This window comes from Convolutriloba macropyga, chromosome 10 (assembly GCF_964194025.1).
Source record: "Convolutriloba macropyga chromosome 10, txConMacr16.3, whole genome shotgun sequence".
Lineage (NCBI taxonomy): Eukaryota > Metazoa > Xenacoelomorpha > Acoela > Convolutidae > Convolutriloba > Convolutriloba macropyga.
In genome coordinates, this window is record NC_134477.1 from 47,223,070 (window position 1) to 47,237,966 (window position 14,897).

The 14,897-nt window shown below is 34.6% G+C and overlaps 1 protein-coding gene across 5 annotated transcripts in view; it reads right to left on the bottom strand.

The window, feature by feature from the left end:
* Nucleotides 1-7,451: 7,451 nt before the first annotated feature.
* LOC142348609 (somatostatin receptor type 1-like) overlaps nucleotides 7,452-14,897 on the bottom strand; it is a 29,055-nt gene continuing 21,609 nt past the window's right edge. For all 5 annotated transcript variants that reach the window (XM_075400012.1, XM_075400008.1, XM_075400009.1 and 2 more), the window contains 2 exons: nucleotides 8,536-8,772; nucleotides 7,452-7,999 (listed from right to left, as the gene is read on the bottom strand). In XM_075400012.1, the coding sequence (XP_075256127.1) occupies nucleotides 7,482-7,999; nucleotides 8,536-8,772 (755 nt within the window). In that variant the 3' untranslated portion in view covers nucleotides 7,452-7,481. The remainder of the gene's footprint in view (nucleotides 8,000-8,535; nucleotides 8,773-14,897) is intronic.

The following is a 14,897-nucleotide window of genomic DNA, read 5'->3' on the forward strand; positions in this document are numbered from 1 at the left end:
TGTCGTCTTCTGAATTTCTGCTAGGCTCAACAGTGAGGGGACTCTGTCGCCCAGAAGGTCGATCAAATAAAATAACCAAAGGTTTTGAATTGGTGAAGCAAGCGTTAATTTGTAACTCTGCTATTTCCCCTCTTCCACTCTTGTATGCTGTTGCAAATTAGATTTCCTTGAAATAAGTTAATTCACAATGGGACTCGAAATATCAATTCTAGTTATATGGATAACGAATGTAAAGAAATTACTTGCACATCAAAGGAAAAGACAAATTCAAGACAATTTATAATAGTAATTACAATAATAATACCAATATCCGTGGTTCACTTCCCAAATGAAATAAATCAAAACAGCTCACAGTATCCCAACTGGTCTTGCAATTACAAAGTTTCAGAGTTCAGTCTCACTAAACTCTCAATCTCCCTGCTTTTCACAATATCTTTTACAGTTTAGTCCCACTAAACAAAATACTTTCTTTGCTTGTGCAAAAAATTCTCTCCTGTGTCCAACTTCTGCTGTGTCTCAGCAAATTGTTTCAACTCTCTCTCTCTCTCTCTCTCTCTCTCTCTCTCTCTCTCTCTCTTTCTCTCTCTCTCTCTCTCTCTCTCTCTCTCTCTCTCTCTTTCTTTCTTTCTCTCTCTATCTCTCTCTCTCTCTCTCTCTCTCTCTCTCTCTCTCTCTGCGTGTCACTTCAATTTATACTCAACCAGTATGCTCTTATCTTAAGCAAACAAACCTTAATCTCTTAAGTAAACATTGCAACTTACACTTGCAATCTGTCACATTCCGTAGGAGGGCTTTGTTTGCTATGCAAACAACCAATATCAAATTATGCTCTGTCATTCAACTGCTACCAACCATTTTTCAACTTTCTCCTTATCTTAAGTAAACGACCTTTGGACTCATATGTAAACAAACCCACTTCGCTTTATCTTAAATATGCACTTGACATGACAATCAGTGTTTGCTTAGTAAACATTGAACGTTACTCTGAAAAGTTCTTATACCTCTATTTCGGCTATAAAATTAACTAGCTGCAATCAATCCCTGTCAAAAATCAAGTGTTAAAAAAATAAACTCAACCCCAAAACTAAGACCAAATGTAATTTCCAATTTTGAAACTATTTCATGCAATTCCCCAGTTAAAAACCGCCGAAGAGTCTAATATTCCTAAAAACCCAAAAGTGTGACCTCTACAGGTTAATTAGGGGTCATTCGTCCAAAATGAAGGGTCAAACTAATTACTGTCACGGAAAGTTCTCTCATAGTTGCACCTACTCACAAATTTTCATGGCCTAACTCCCACTAGAACACGAGCAATGACCGCGCACACTTTTCTTCGACCTCCCGGATGAAACCAATTTCCAAACTTAATAACTTGCGAAATAGTGGTCAAAACGTCTTCGGGTAAAGTTTTATAGTAACTATAGGGTGCCACCAACTTGCCTGCCAAGTTTCATGACCAACGGATCAGCCGTTGCGAGTCGTTTGCAATTTAAAAATTTTTAACGAGTCGTGGGTGCCGAAACCCGAAAAATCCGAGTTCGGCAAAATTGACCGGGGTGGCTATTTTTTGTCACTAACTGTCTCAGGTTATCATATTAATACCATTTCAAAGTCATTCGGCCGCTCAAAAAGGCCAATTTCCGGTTTTCGGCACTCGGGTTGTCCCGAAGCACCGACTTCCGGCCGGAATCTGGGATTGAAAATATCACCAATCGAAAGCCCTTAAAAAGTTACACTAACCCTGCAAAAATCATAGGGCTACTACCAATACTCCACGAGCAATTCAAATTTTACGTTCCGCAGCACCGGCGTGCAGTTTGGTGTGGGGTCAAATCTGAATTTAAAATCGGAGTCCTCGTACCCAAATTAGTCTATCCCCCAATTTTCAGGTCAATCCGACGTCAACTTTTCGAAAAAATACTATTTCAATTTAGGTGCTAACTACATTCCTGTGATAATTACCAATATGCTCAAAAATCGCCATTTTCCATCCTAAACCCCTCCCAAGATCATGCAAAAACATTAATTCATACGTGCAGGACATTACAACTGATTAATCGCCTTATTTTTGACTCAAACATTCATATTTCACAATAAAATACCTAAAAAGCTTCAAATCACACTAATTCCGGTGTTAATAGCTGGAGGGTGGGTGGTCGGATTCGCCCGAAAATTATTCTCGCAATAGAGGACCACTAGGGGTCCCTCCCCATCATTGACCAGTTATCAACCAATAACTCCTTCCCGTCCCAGGGGGGGGTCGGACAACTTTTAATCGGTAGGGTATTTGGAAAACTGATAAATTGCCTTTTTATTTACTTTAAGTCAACAAAACTCTAATAAATTTCTTCCACAACTTTCTAAGCCATTCCCATGATTATCCAATACATTACTGCACCAGTACATGCTAGTACGCCTGGTTTCTACCGTTTTTTCATCCATAAACAATCGAAATTTATACCGCAAATTATCAAAAATGGTCGAATAACACCATTTCTTGAGCCAAAAACTCAGATCAGAAACGTATATACGGCTGCGTATCCCTATTATATATCAACAATCATAAGGGGAATATCCCCATAAAATTTCAGATTCCAATGACGATTATAACTTAAAGAGTTGAGTGTACCAAGTTTGGAGTTGCCAATTATTTTGTAAATTTGAAATCACACTTTAATTTGGTTCATATTGAAATTCCAATTCTGTTCAAAGTATCTAGTTCACTTCAAATTTTCGCTCTCTAGTTGAATTCTAAATTTAAATCACTCACTTCGACTTTGGCCTGATGCAGAAATTCAACTTTGCTAAGTAAACGAAAGATATCGACAGCTCAATATGCTTTTGTTCATCAATTTGTTTGTTTAAGATATATCAACTCCCCTCTCTGGCGCCTTCGAAACGATAACCCTTCAAGAAAGAATGCTTACTTCAAACACCTAATTAACTTGTCTAACTTGACCTAAATTATTTGACTTAACTAGCGCTATCTGGTTATAAAATTTCTATTGAGTTTACTCTTATGCTTTCTACAAAAACCACAAAAACTACACTGTAAAATTTCGGTTTTTAACTTTGATTGAAAGCAATTGTCAACAATGATTGGCTAATTTTGTCTTGCTTTCTTTTTAACGATTATCTGCTGGTGTTTAGCAAGAAATGTGCCAATAAATTACTCCGTCGTGGTAAATCAAAACAATTAAAGAATTAGGATGTTTCTAAATTTCACACCACTGCGGGTGCCCAGCCACGAATGAAAAGGTCGATGGACGACACAAACAAATGAGACTGAAAAATCGTAAAAACTCTTCAAATTGATTTCAATGGATTCTCAAATTTGGATTCAAAGTTTTTTCTTTATCAAATAGCAGTTTTAGCTAGGAGAATGGGAATCCTCTTTTTAAAAAAAAAACACTGACATGAGATCGGACTCTCACTCAAATAGATTCAAACTTGGAGATTCCTGTTGGAAGCAATTGAATTAAAATTTGAATCGGAAAAGTATGGAAGCAATCAGAAGTTTTAAAGTCTCACTTTTCCTTTTACTAAAGTTGAGAGTTTCAACAATAGGAGAGGTATAATTGCATTTATAATGAATTTGTCAGAAAATGCAACGCAAATTTTCTTCCGTTCTAAAACAATAAGTGGATGGGTACATTAAGTTTATGGAGCAGCGGTTAAAACCTAATAATCTCTAAAAAGTTTAAATAATTAAGAAACAAGAAAAATTGTATTGATCTTTATCAGACATTGGATTTTATACCCAATTTGAGTCAAATGCGTATCACATGAAAAAAAGGTCAAAATTTTTCAAACCTATTATGCCTAGCACTCTTACTCTTCATTTTCAGCAACTTGCAGAAACATTCATTTTAGAATCTTAAAATTGACTATTTGGAAATTGATAATGAGATTTACAAAACAATCTACTGGCAATTGCCATGGAATGCACTTTAACTTTTAAAAATTGTTAGTCTTAATGCAATCGTCATAATTATTTCAAGCCAAAGTAAGCAAATTTGAGCTGTGTCAGGGGTTTTAAAAAGTTGTCTCATCTAAGCAGTTTTTTTAAAATCTAGATTCTGTCAAAAAGCGAGGAAGAACAAAAAAATAAAAATGCTCTTTTAAAAATTAAAACTGTTGTTGTTAACTTTCTGGAACTGTAATTATTTTTGTTCTTCATCAGATCTGTTAAAATTGGGCTATAAATATTTTTTTCGGCTCTCAATTTGCGAAAAAAGAAAAAGTTGTTCAATACTAAAAACAGTTCGATAATTAACAAAATGCAATCTAGTTTAAACAAAATATCAATTATACATTTATTTACAAACAAATTGGCAAAATTCGTAAATTAATAGTTAATTTTACAAAAATTTAAAAACAGGTTTGAACTTCTCAGAAATTATTGTCATAATATGACCTTGAATAGTTATTTTATCAAAAAGATCTCCTACGCGGTGTAATTTACCAATTTTTAATGAATTTACGAATTCTCCGAGAAATTAATAGGAAAAAAACACTCATTGCTCATTAAGAAGAGCTCAACAGGAAGGAACTTGGACACTCTAGGAAAAAAAACTCTCGTTGCTTATTAAGCAGATCTGGCTAAGCTGTTTGTGCGACGATGAGTTTTCAATTAACCGCAGCTTCAAGTTAACAATCGCCTGACCTAGGTTGGTATTAAGCAGAAGCTATTTAATTTAAAATATCACTTAAATGTTCACATCAATTTTGACCACAATATCAATGCAAAAAAATCTCAGACAAAATTATCAATTTGTTTTAATGAAGAAACTTCAGATGGCAATTAAGCGCAAACTTCGAAAATGACCTCAAAACAAGCCTGCTGGATTCTAATAAATATTCGCAAAAACGATCGAAAATTGTAATCTCAAGCTTAACAGGCCTTTATTCACTCGGACGTTTAACTTTCGTTTTACTAACTGTTTTTGTGTACAGAAAGTCAAAGTTGCAACGCATGCAAACGAAACAAAAACCTTTGAGAGAGTTTGAAGTTCACGCAAAAAAAACATCAAATTTTGAATTATTTTGCCTATGAAGAAAACACTGATTGGCAATCAAATGGCCGAATGAAAGCCCATTTGTCTGCGTTTCAAAATACATTCAATAACAAAACTAAAACAAATTCAGATAAAACTTGAATTAAGCATATGAACCTGTACTTCATCAGGTAAGATATGAGACCTGTCAATACTGGACTCTGTCACGGGTTCACAAAGACAAGTAAAAGGGGGCAAAATTCAAAACTGTGTTTCTCAATTTGATTTCAATAAACCCAATATAAACAGATTAAAACCATTAACTATTTACGGTGAACGTTGCAAATTTTTAATTTTTCCTTTTTCAACGCCATTTGGGCCACCACATTAGTGTTAAATTGTCGCAAGGAAGCAAAAGAACAGACATGGGACAATATCCCAAAATCAGTTTTCTTATCATAATGCGTTGTGCCAAAGCTAAGAGACCGCTAGTTCAAAACCAAACCATTGCTAAAAATTGGATCTTGTTCACAATAAAGGATGGTACCTGTAGTTACAGATAACAAGCTGCTAAAAAAAAGAGAGAAATAAGTTATAAGAGACAAAGCTGAAAAAATCCATTGATTCTTTTTAAACCCAATATTTTCAAAACCTCAAACCAACCAGTAGTTTCCAACACGAAACAAAAACAGTTTAACTTGTAATTGTTAAGAAGCCAGTTGTAATTGTTATGAGTGAGACCGAAAAAAGAAAAAACAGAAAAAAAAACAAGTACAGACAAAACAAAATTTCAGACATAATTTATCAAAACCACATTGTTGATGCCTTTAAAACCATAAGAAATTGAAAAGCATCGAAAGCTTTAAATTGGCTCAGAAAGGTTTGAGTTCTTATGCTTGGTTCTCGTTTGATTTTAAATGGGTATTCTCTGCAAAAAAGTCTTTGTTAAAAAGACAACAAAATGAAACACAAATATTGACAAAAGTGGAAACTTAAGAAATTCTCACGAAAACCGTTTTGTTAAGCTCTCAAGACATATTTAAAAATGAAAACCATCTCATAGGTTTTAGTTGGATCAATTGTAAATTGGTGAGCTCTGTCATTAAAGAGACTAAAATAATTGATAACGACAATGGGAACACGAAAATTGAGAATAAGAAAAATATTTTCAGATTTATATATCAGTAAGTAGGTTCCTTTAAACATCCACAGTAGCATTTAGGAACTTTCATTGTCAAGAACAACAACAAAAAGGAAAACAATTAGAGGCAAAAACATTAAATAAACAACTAATAAGTTTTGCGAGCTAACGGTTTTCAGTTGTTAAAACTAAAAGCTCTTCACGGAAATCTTTATATATGTTCCTTGCGCATTCTACTAACGCCAGGTGGAGGTATCTTTAATGTGATAATTTAAAAAAAGGAAAAAATAACAAGCTTAAAATTGGTCATATATAAGAAAGTCACAAGATTTTCTGAAAACTGTAGTAAGAAAGCCAAGAAACCATTAGTTACTTATAAAACTACTACAAAGAGCAATTTTTATTTCTTCCCTGTGAATCAGATTTGCCCTGCATATATTGAGACTAGGCTTCATGTGGAGAGATTTAATATAAATTTTGCCAAACTTCGAGTTTTCGTTGACATTTTGCTTTTTAAAAAAATTATTCAAAACCATAGGATACATTAGATAGCAACTAAAAGCATTGTATAGGCTCGCCTTTAGCTCGCAAAAAATCCAAATGATCTTTGATAAAAAAGATGAAGTCATGAGGCTTTACAAAAGAAAAAAATTGGAGGCAAATAAAAAAAAATTTACAAAATTACATGCTCAAAGCCAAAAAACAACGAGCTTCTTTGAAGTCACTATAAAAATTGTTTGGCCTCATTTTGTTGTAATTAGGATTTCTCATTAATTGCGCCTTGACCTGAAAACAATCTCTTCAGTAATTAATAAGAAAAAAATCAAAACGCGCCCCAATGTAATCCACATTATTATTTGTTGTAGGAATCCAATATGAGTCCAGACCTATCACTAAGTTTGCAGCGCATGCAATGAAGATGATTAAATATTCAATCTGTTTGCAAATTAGATCAGCTAGCAAATGAAATATTTCAAAAATGAATGATGCTTTTTGTTTAATTATTTAGTTAATAATAAAAGCCACGGAATTCCGTCCACAATTCACAATAATTTTCACCTCGATAACTCCCAGAAACGAATGAAAATAAAAGCATCTTTTTAAATTCCACATGATACGCTGGATAGGCCATCTAGTGATACCAGTCTCAACTCTCTACCATGCATATATTGATCGGCCAAAATTGATTGAACAAAAAAAACATTCGATTATATATAGTTCCTCCCCCGCCCCCCACAAATGGGTCGGATCAAAATTGTTTAGGATTTATGTTAAATATCCTATTTAATTTCCAATGATTTTTGAAAACAGAAGACTGAAAATAAAAATATTTTAACTTCAAACTAATTTGCAGAGGCGCACTTCAGAGTACAAACTTTAATCACTCTAAAGAAATGCTTTCTAATTTTATCATTGGTCAGAAAGTACAAAAATATATTCATAGATGAGCACAAAATCAGGGTAAAGTTTGCCAGTGAGTACAACAAATATCTTTTGGCCCATTCGTGATTCGTCGTGGCTGGTGACGTAAAACTCCACGAAATCACGACTGAAGCCGAGTGACAAATCACGAACACGAACGAAACCGAAAGCAACATTTTCGTTATTTTTGATTTTTCAGCAAGCTCCAACGCGTCAATCTCAGCTTTTTCGGCTGCTAGCATGCTCACGGCGCGTCGTTTTTGTTGATTCTGTCTTTCGATTCGTCGACGAAGCTGGACCAGAATTACAATGTTGCAGAAAAGTATGAATGAAATGGGAATTACGCCCCCCAATGTGAATCTGCTGTAATTTTGAAAATGTTTGGCGTAGTTGCTTTTGATCAGTGAGCATGTCTTTAGTCCGTCTGCGTTCTCCACCACTGAAAATTTTAATAGAAACTTGTTATGTTCTAGGTTAATTTTAAGCATATTTGATCCTGTCAGAACTTTTTTGCAGCAATTAGTTAGCTTATTTGTGATGCTTTTTAGAGAATTTTTGCTTTTTGTCAATTCAATCAAGTCTTGCAGAAGCCTAAAACATGCGGTCTAATTGCATAAACAGCCCATAATAAGTAAGCATTCTATCGTTTCACTTGTTATTTAGTTAGAGCATGTTTAAGTACCGATGTGTTACGTTTTCTGAAAAAAATATTCATTTAACAACTATTCTGCGTAAGAATTAAAGCATGTTTAAGTCCCGATGGGTATGTTTTTTTTAAAAAAATCAATTGAAAATTATTCTGAGTAAGAATAAGGCCATACGATGTAAGATTTCTCAGGTAAATATATTTTTTAACCATAATTCACAGCGATTGTTATCGCTTTCCCAGTGCAACCTTAACCTGGTACGGTTAGTTTGTATTGAATTTATTCGGAAGCCGAATAACTTTATTTCTCTAGAAAATTTATTGCATACCTGAGTAAATAAACCAATAGGGAAGAGAAACGAGACAGCTGAAGAGAACAACCCCCATTCCACAAACATTTGCCCATTTGCTGTTCACGTAGTTCCTGTAGAACACTGCACAGTTGATGGCCATGAGTCTCTCCACTGTGATGCAACAGAGAAGGTACTTTGCACAGAGAGGCACCACTGTCGCGGAGAACCAGATGAACTGGCACATCCATGAGTCATAGTGCTGGATTGACACACCTGCAAACACCATCTAATTAAACACAGTCTATCAATTTATCAGCAGCTGCCAGCACTGCTTTATTGTCGAACTTATGTGGAGAATACTTAAGTGATGAAACCGACTTGCAAGCACGATAATCTGGTCAGAGGTCACTTTGGACTGGGGTGGTCTGATCAGACTTCACTTGTGCCTGCGACAGTCTAATCAGAGGTCATTTTTGCCTGAAACGGTTTGATCAAGGTCATTTCTTCGTCTGATCAGCGGTCATTTTTGCCTGGACCTCATCTTCATTGGCCATTTCTGATATGGCCTCCCGGTCTAAGTTGGTTTTCAAAACGGCTCAGAAAGTTTACTAGAATTAATAAATTAATTTCTTTTCCTGACAGAAACGAGAAAAAGGACCATGTGAAACAATTCCGAAACAATTCCCCCTGCTTTCAAAAAAATCCCTCGAAGCAATTCCCTTGTGCTTGTTTATTGCTTCACTTTCTAGAAAATTTTGTCATACGAAGAAACAAATGTTTATCTCACTTCTGGGGTAGACGTTTTAGCACATTTTCACTGCAGATTATGTAAGAAGGCTGCAATTTTCACTGCATATTATGTAAGAAGGCTGCAATTTTCACTGCATATTATGTGGGCGCTGAATGATCTTAAAGGCGCTGACTGTGCTGGTCATATAAAAAATCAGCTCATTTTGCGACGTAAATTCAGCCCCTTCCATCGCGTTTCTTTATATTTTCAGAACTTTTCAATACAATTCATAAAAGAAAATATAATTGTTAGATGAAATTTTAGAGCGACCAACACATTTCAGCTAATTTTAAGACAACTTTTTGATCTGTTGTAATATAAAAATGAAAAGGGATTAAGGCACTAAAGCGGTAACTGAAAACCATATCAGTTAGAATCGCGGATAGAGTCTGTAATGTAATGTTAGTTTAGCCATTCTAGACCGGTAGCGGAAAAAAACCCACGGAAAAAGCCACCACTTCAATTTAGATAGGAAAAAAAACCACGGAAAAAACCCACGGAAACAAACCCCCACTTTTTTATTAAAGAGCTGTGCATTTAGCGGGTTTGGCCATGTCTCGCGGGCCATGGCAATGCCCCAGTGGCCCGTGGGATTTGATATGAAACTATTACAACCGAACACATTTTTCTCATGGAGAACTCTTTTTCTATATTCAAACAAGCTTCTGTTTTTGCTTTACAAAAATATAAAACTTTAGCATAAAACTTTTAATTTAAATACTTGATTCCTCCAAAACTTCAATTCATCGGATTTTTTGCGGTTGGATTTTTGATGACATTTCCGCATTAAAAGAAAGCTGACAAGTTCAACAAAATATCAAACAAACTTTCGCTTAAATTGGCAACTTTGTGAAGTCTTTGGGTTGTCTTGCCACATTTAAGTTAAAAGCTTAAAACACTTTCTTACACAGCTGAAATTTAATATGAAAAAAACTTTGTCGGTAATATAAAATTGAAAAATAAAAAAAATGGGTTTATCTTTTTCCATTTTAATAAAAATTAACCTCTGGGCTCCCAAACGTCGGCAACAAGGCGTCTGCTCAAACTTTTTTAAATGGAACAAAGAATATTACGCCGAAACAGGAAATGAACGTTTTTTAATCTACTAATATATCCTTTACAGAGAAAAGTCCTGCAGATAAAAAAATAAAATAAAAAAAACCTCCTGCACAAGGTTATGCAAATGCCAATCCATATTTTTGAAATTCTGCTCATTATACATGTACCAGTAAAACTAAATAAGTATTGACGTAAATAACTTGTGGGGGTCGACAAGAAAGAAAAGATGGTAGCAACACATTGAGCAATCAAAACAAAGCACCCCGGTCATACTGGAACCATGATCTTGCAAGAATCTGGCAGAAACTGTCAGAATCTTGCAAGATAACCATTCATTCTGCCGGAATCTTGCAGTTTAACCGTTTTCTGTCTGAATCATATAAGGAAAGCGTTATTGTAGGCTAAATCTCCGTGGAAGCATTTTATTAGCTATGCTACTTTGATAACTGGTTTAAAATCGAGAGCTGCTTTTTAGCAGAAAAGAATGAAAATAGCAAGTTGTACTTTTTAGGCGGTAATAATTTTTTTTTAAATTTTTGTAACCAAAAAATTTTAAATTTTTCCGAATGAAACCTGAGCTACTGAGTCTCAATTACTTTGATCCAAAAATAATGTAAAAGAAAAGGAATTAAATCCAGCAATCAAATTGCAAGTCAACAAGAACAAAATCTGTTTTTTGTTTCCAAGAATCTTGCAAGGTAACCATTTTTTGGCAGATCTTGCATTATAACCAATTTTCTGGCAGATCTTGCATTATAACCATTTTTGTCAGATCTTTCAAGATAACAATTTTTTTCACAGAACTTGCAAAATAAGCCAAATCTTTTCTCCCAGATCTGCCAAATCTTGCAAGATAACCAACCATCCTCGCCAGGGGCAAACACTGTATATAATGTTTCATTTCGCGCTCCCTCTCACGTAAGAATAGATCTTCTCGAAGAAATTACACAACTGATGAAATTTTCAGCAAAACATAAAGTATTGAATTCCAAAGATGGAGAGCGTTCAAACAAGCTTCTGACATCGCATTAAAAAAATTGAAAAACTGCTCTCTTTAGAGAACACACTGGAGACAGGACCTTATTTTGGGGGCCAAAGAAAAACGGTAATTTTTTGAGCTAAAAGATTAATTTTGTCCAAAAAATCCAGCGAAATTCACTTGCTTTACAAAATTTATCAAAAATGAAAGCGACGTTTAGTTGCAAGAAATTGATTTTTGTTTTGAAAAAAAAAATGTGACCAAGCTCATTTTAGGCAAATTATAACTGATTTTGTAAAATTTTACCCACAATGTTAAAAAAAATGAGGACATCAAGAGAGCACTTGAACTTAAGAAGGAATGTGGTGAAAACTTTCAACTTGAAATGACTATTATGAAAATGAGAACTGGAAAGAAACAGTGAAGAGATGATAGTTATTTTATTAAATTTCATCAAATATGAGATCATGAACTTTTTCGGACCAAGAAACTCGGTTGTAATCAATAAACAAAAGTGAAAGGTACAAATTTGGGAATTGATTGCTATTTAAATTCAAAACTCCAATAAAAAGTTTCCTGTTTCGTTAGCGAAATGAAGATTTTGAAAAACAGCTAGAAAAATCTATCATAGAAAAAATACCGATAGATTTGCCAAAAAGACGAAACAATCGTAGCAGAATCTTCTAAAAGCAGAGTTAAAATGCAGAATATATAGTCAGATGGAGTTTTGTTAAGAAGTTAACTGATTGAACTTATTATAGGTTTAAATCAGAAAAAAAGATGAAACAGGAAGATTGGCAAAGTGGTTTTGTGCTCGTTAAAGTCCCTGCATTTTGAGTTGACAACATGCAATGCATCATATGGCAGTATTAGGAATAAATCTGCAAAAGTGTTTTAATTTTGTCTGCGATATGGACATAAAATTTTAGTATAATTGTTTTATTCATTTGTTAAAGGTAACTCATATCTTGTGTCATTTTTACTTTAGTTCATATTTTGTCATCTAAGCAGTTGACCTATCTGTTCAGTGTTTTGGGCATTCAGTTTGCGGTTAAAAGAGGTTTAAACGAACATTTTGTTCAGCAGCTTCCACTAGAAACTACTTTGTTTCACAGTTCTCAATTATGTTCGATTTCATTTTCTCAGTAATCCATCTCCAACGCAAATGACCAATTTAAAATTGTCAATAGGGAAGGGTATTTAATAAAAATGAGATTAGGAGTATTCTCACCACTAATCCAAAATCAGAAATTATTTGAAAATGCGCAAGTAAATAATCAAGCAATTGCGCGATTTCCACTACAGTTACTATAAGTTGCTATCATGATACGAACTGACCTAAAAGTATTGTCTCAGGCATAACATGGCACAGTCAGCAAAAAACCGCACAAAACTCAATTGCATATTGACGCCTAATGGGAAAGCCGGCTACAAATCTGCCTCTCAATTGGTAAAAATTGATCATCCAGTAAAAAATAGTTCTTCCTGCTGAAGAGAAATTACATCCCGACAAACTGCCTGGAAATCCAGTTGAGTGATATACCCAGATGAACCAAAACTATACGAACCAGAAGGAAGCAAAAGAAAACATAAACAAGGAGCAGGTTGAAGGCCATACTCAGCAATCAGAGCGAGTTGTATAGACCAGAAACGCGCAACTCAAAGCAACTCAAAGCAACTCAGGGCACTGAAGAACAACAAAAGGTAAACGAAAACTGGTCAAACAATCACATTGATCACGTGGATAATACTCAAATCGCAACCCGAACTGTAGTCAACAACGACCATCATTCAATCGCAACGCCATTGGTTAAAACCAAAACCACTACTCCAATAATTACTGCAACTGTCAACTACGTCGGACTAACAATAAGAGAGAAGTTGGTCCTGCTCTAGGAAAAAAATGCAACAATTGCGGAATCGTTACTCATTTGGCTAAAGTGATCAAAAAAGCTAAAATTATGATCAAACCTTAAACTGACAAACAAATGTCAAATGTCTAACAAATCGAAAAAAAATTATCAAAGATGATGATGCCAAAGAAACGGTTTACTGTACCAAAAAAAAACAACAAGGTCTTTGGATCTCATATGAAAGCTCCGACAATGACTACGTAGCAATGGTGACACGCAAAACAGCGACAAAAGTAGATCCAGCAAATGTTCGGTTAACATACGTAAAAAGCAAAAAGTACCGCAATAATAGACTCTATAAATATTAGGCATAATCAACCAAACATTTTGCCTCAAACAAAAGTTAATGGGATACCTGCAAACTCATGGATCACTGGAACGGAAAAAAAGAATTGAAAACCTAATCAATCAAAGTTATTAGAAAACTACAAACATCAGTAGCCTGTAGAGAAATAAGCTTACAAAATGTCGTGTTAAAAGACGCAGAGGACGGAGACGATAACATTGTGGGACGAGATCTCCTTGCACAATTTGGACTGGCAGTTGTGCCGCATCAAACATTGGTAATTTTTTTTTTAAATTTCACTTCAAAAACCCTCCAATAAAAGATGCAATCACAGAACAATATCCAATCTCCAAGTTTGATTTCTTGTATTGGCTTCTAAGCTACAACAATAATTCTATCTAAAAAAACAATGATAATTTAAATAGAAGCTCGATGGAAATTTTCACTTCCTCTATTACCTTTCCTTTGAAAAAATATCATTCTAAAGACCGCACTCGGCTCAAATTCAGCAATAAGTCCAATCACAAAAAACAAATAAATGCCAAAAAACAATAGTCAGGCATTGAAATGCTCAATGATGCAATTTCTCAAGAGCTGACAGAAACGCAAAACGGTCAAAACGTTTATTTCACTACTATAGGCCCCAAAATGCGCCCATAGCCAACTATGACTCCACTTCCCCCTAACCATTAAAACTGTATTTTAATTATCATTTGTCGTTAAATAACGGGAAACTGCCGTTTCAAAACTGAGTTTATTATCTCACAGACATGAAAGCCGAATTTCGAACAGCTATAGATTATACTTCAATCAGACTACAAAATGCATTCTGTTTTTTTTTTCAAAAGATAATCATAGCTAGAAAGTAAAGGTTCCGACGAAGAATATATGAAAAACGTTCATCAACGTTTAAAAAGGGCATAAATTGCACAAATTTGCAAAGAAAATTACAAATACATCTAACAAAATGTCGTTTTGCAAAATGGGATATTGATTGACTAGTTCATAGATTTGCGCAGACCTGAATTTTGCCACTCGAATTGAAGACTGACGCAGTCTTAGCAATACAACTTAAGAACACTGAAAAAACGTAGATCCTTTTTAGGATCTCCTCCTTACATCAGTAAATTCATTCCAAATGTTGCACAATTAAGCTACCCTCCTCCTCCGCCTTTTTTAAGCTTTAACCCAAATCTGCTACTATAATCCTGTTCTCTGAGGTCAAATTAAGTGCGACGCATCAAGATCAAGATTAGGAGCTGCATTAGGACATAACGCAAAAGAGGGAAACTAAAAAGATTTGCATCTGATTCCCTAAATGTACTGAAAAAAAAATACAGTTTAAATAGCTTGAATCGCTAGGAATAGTTT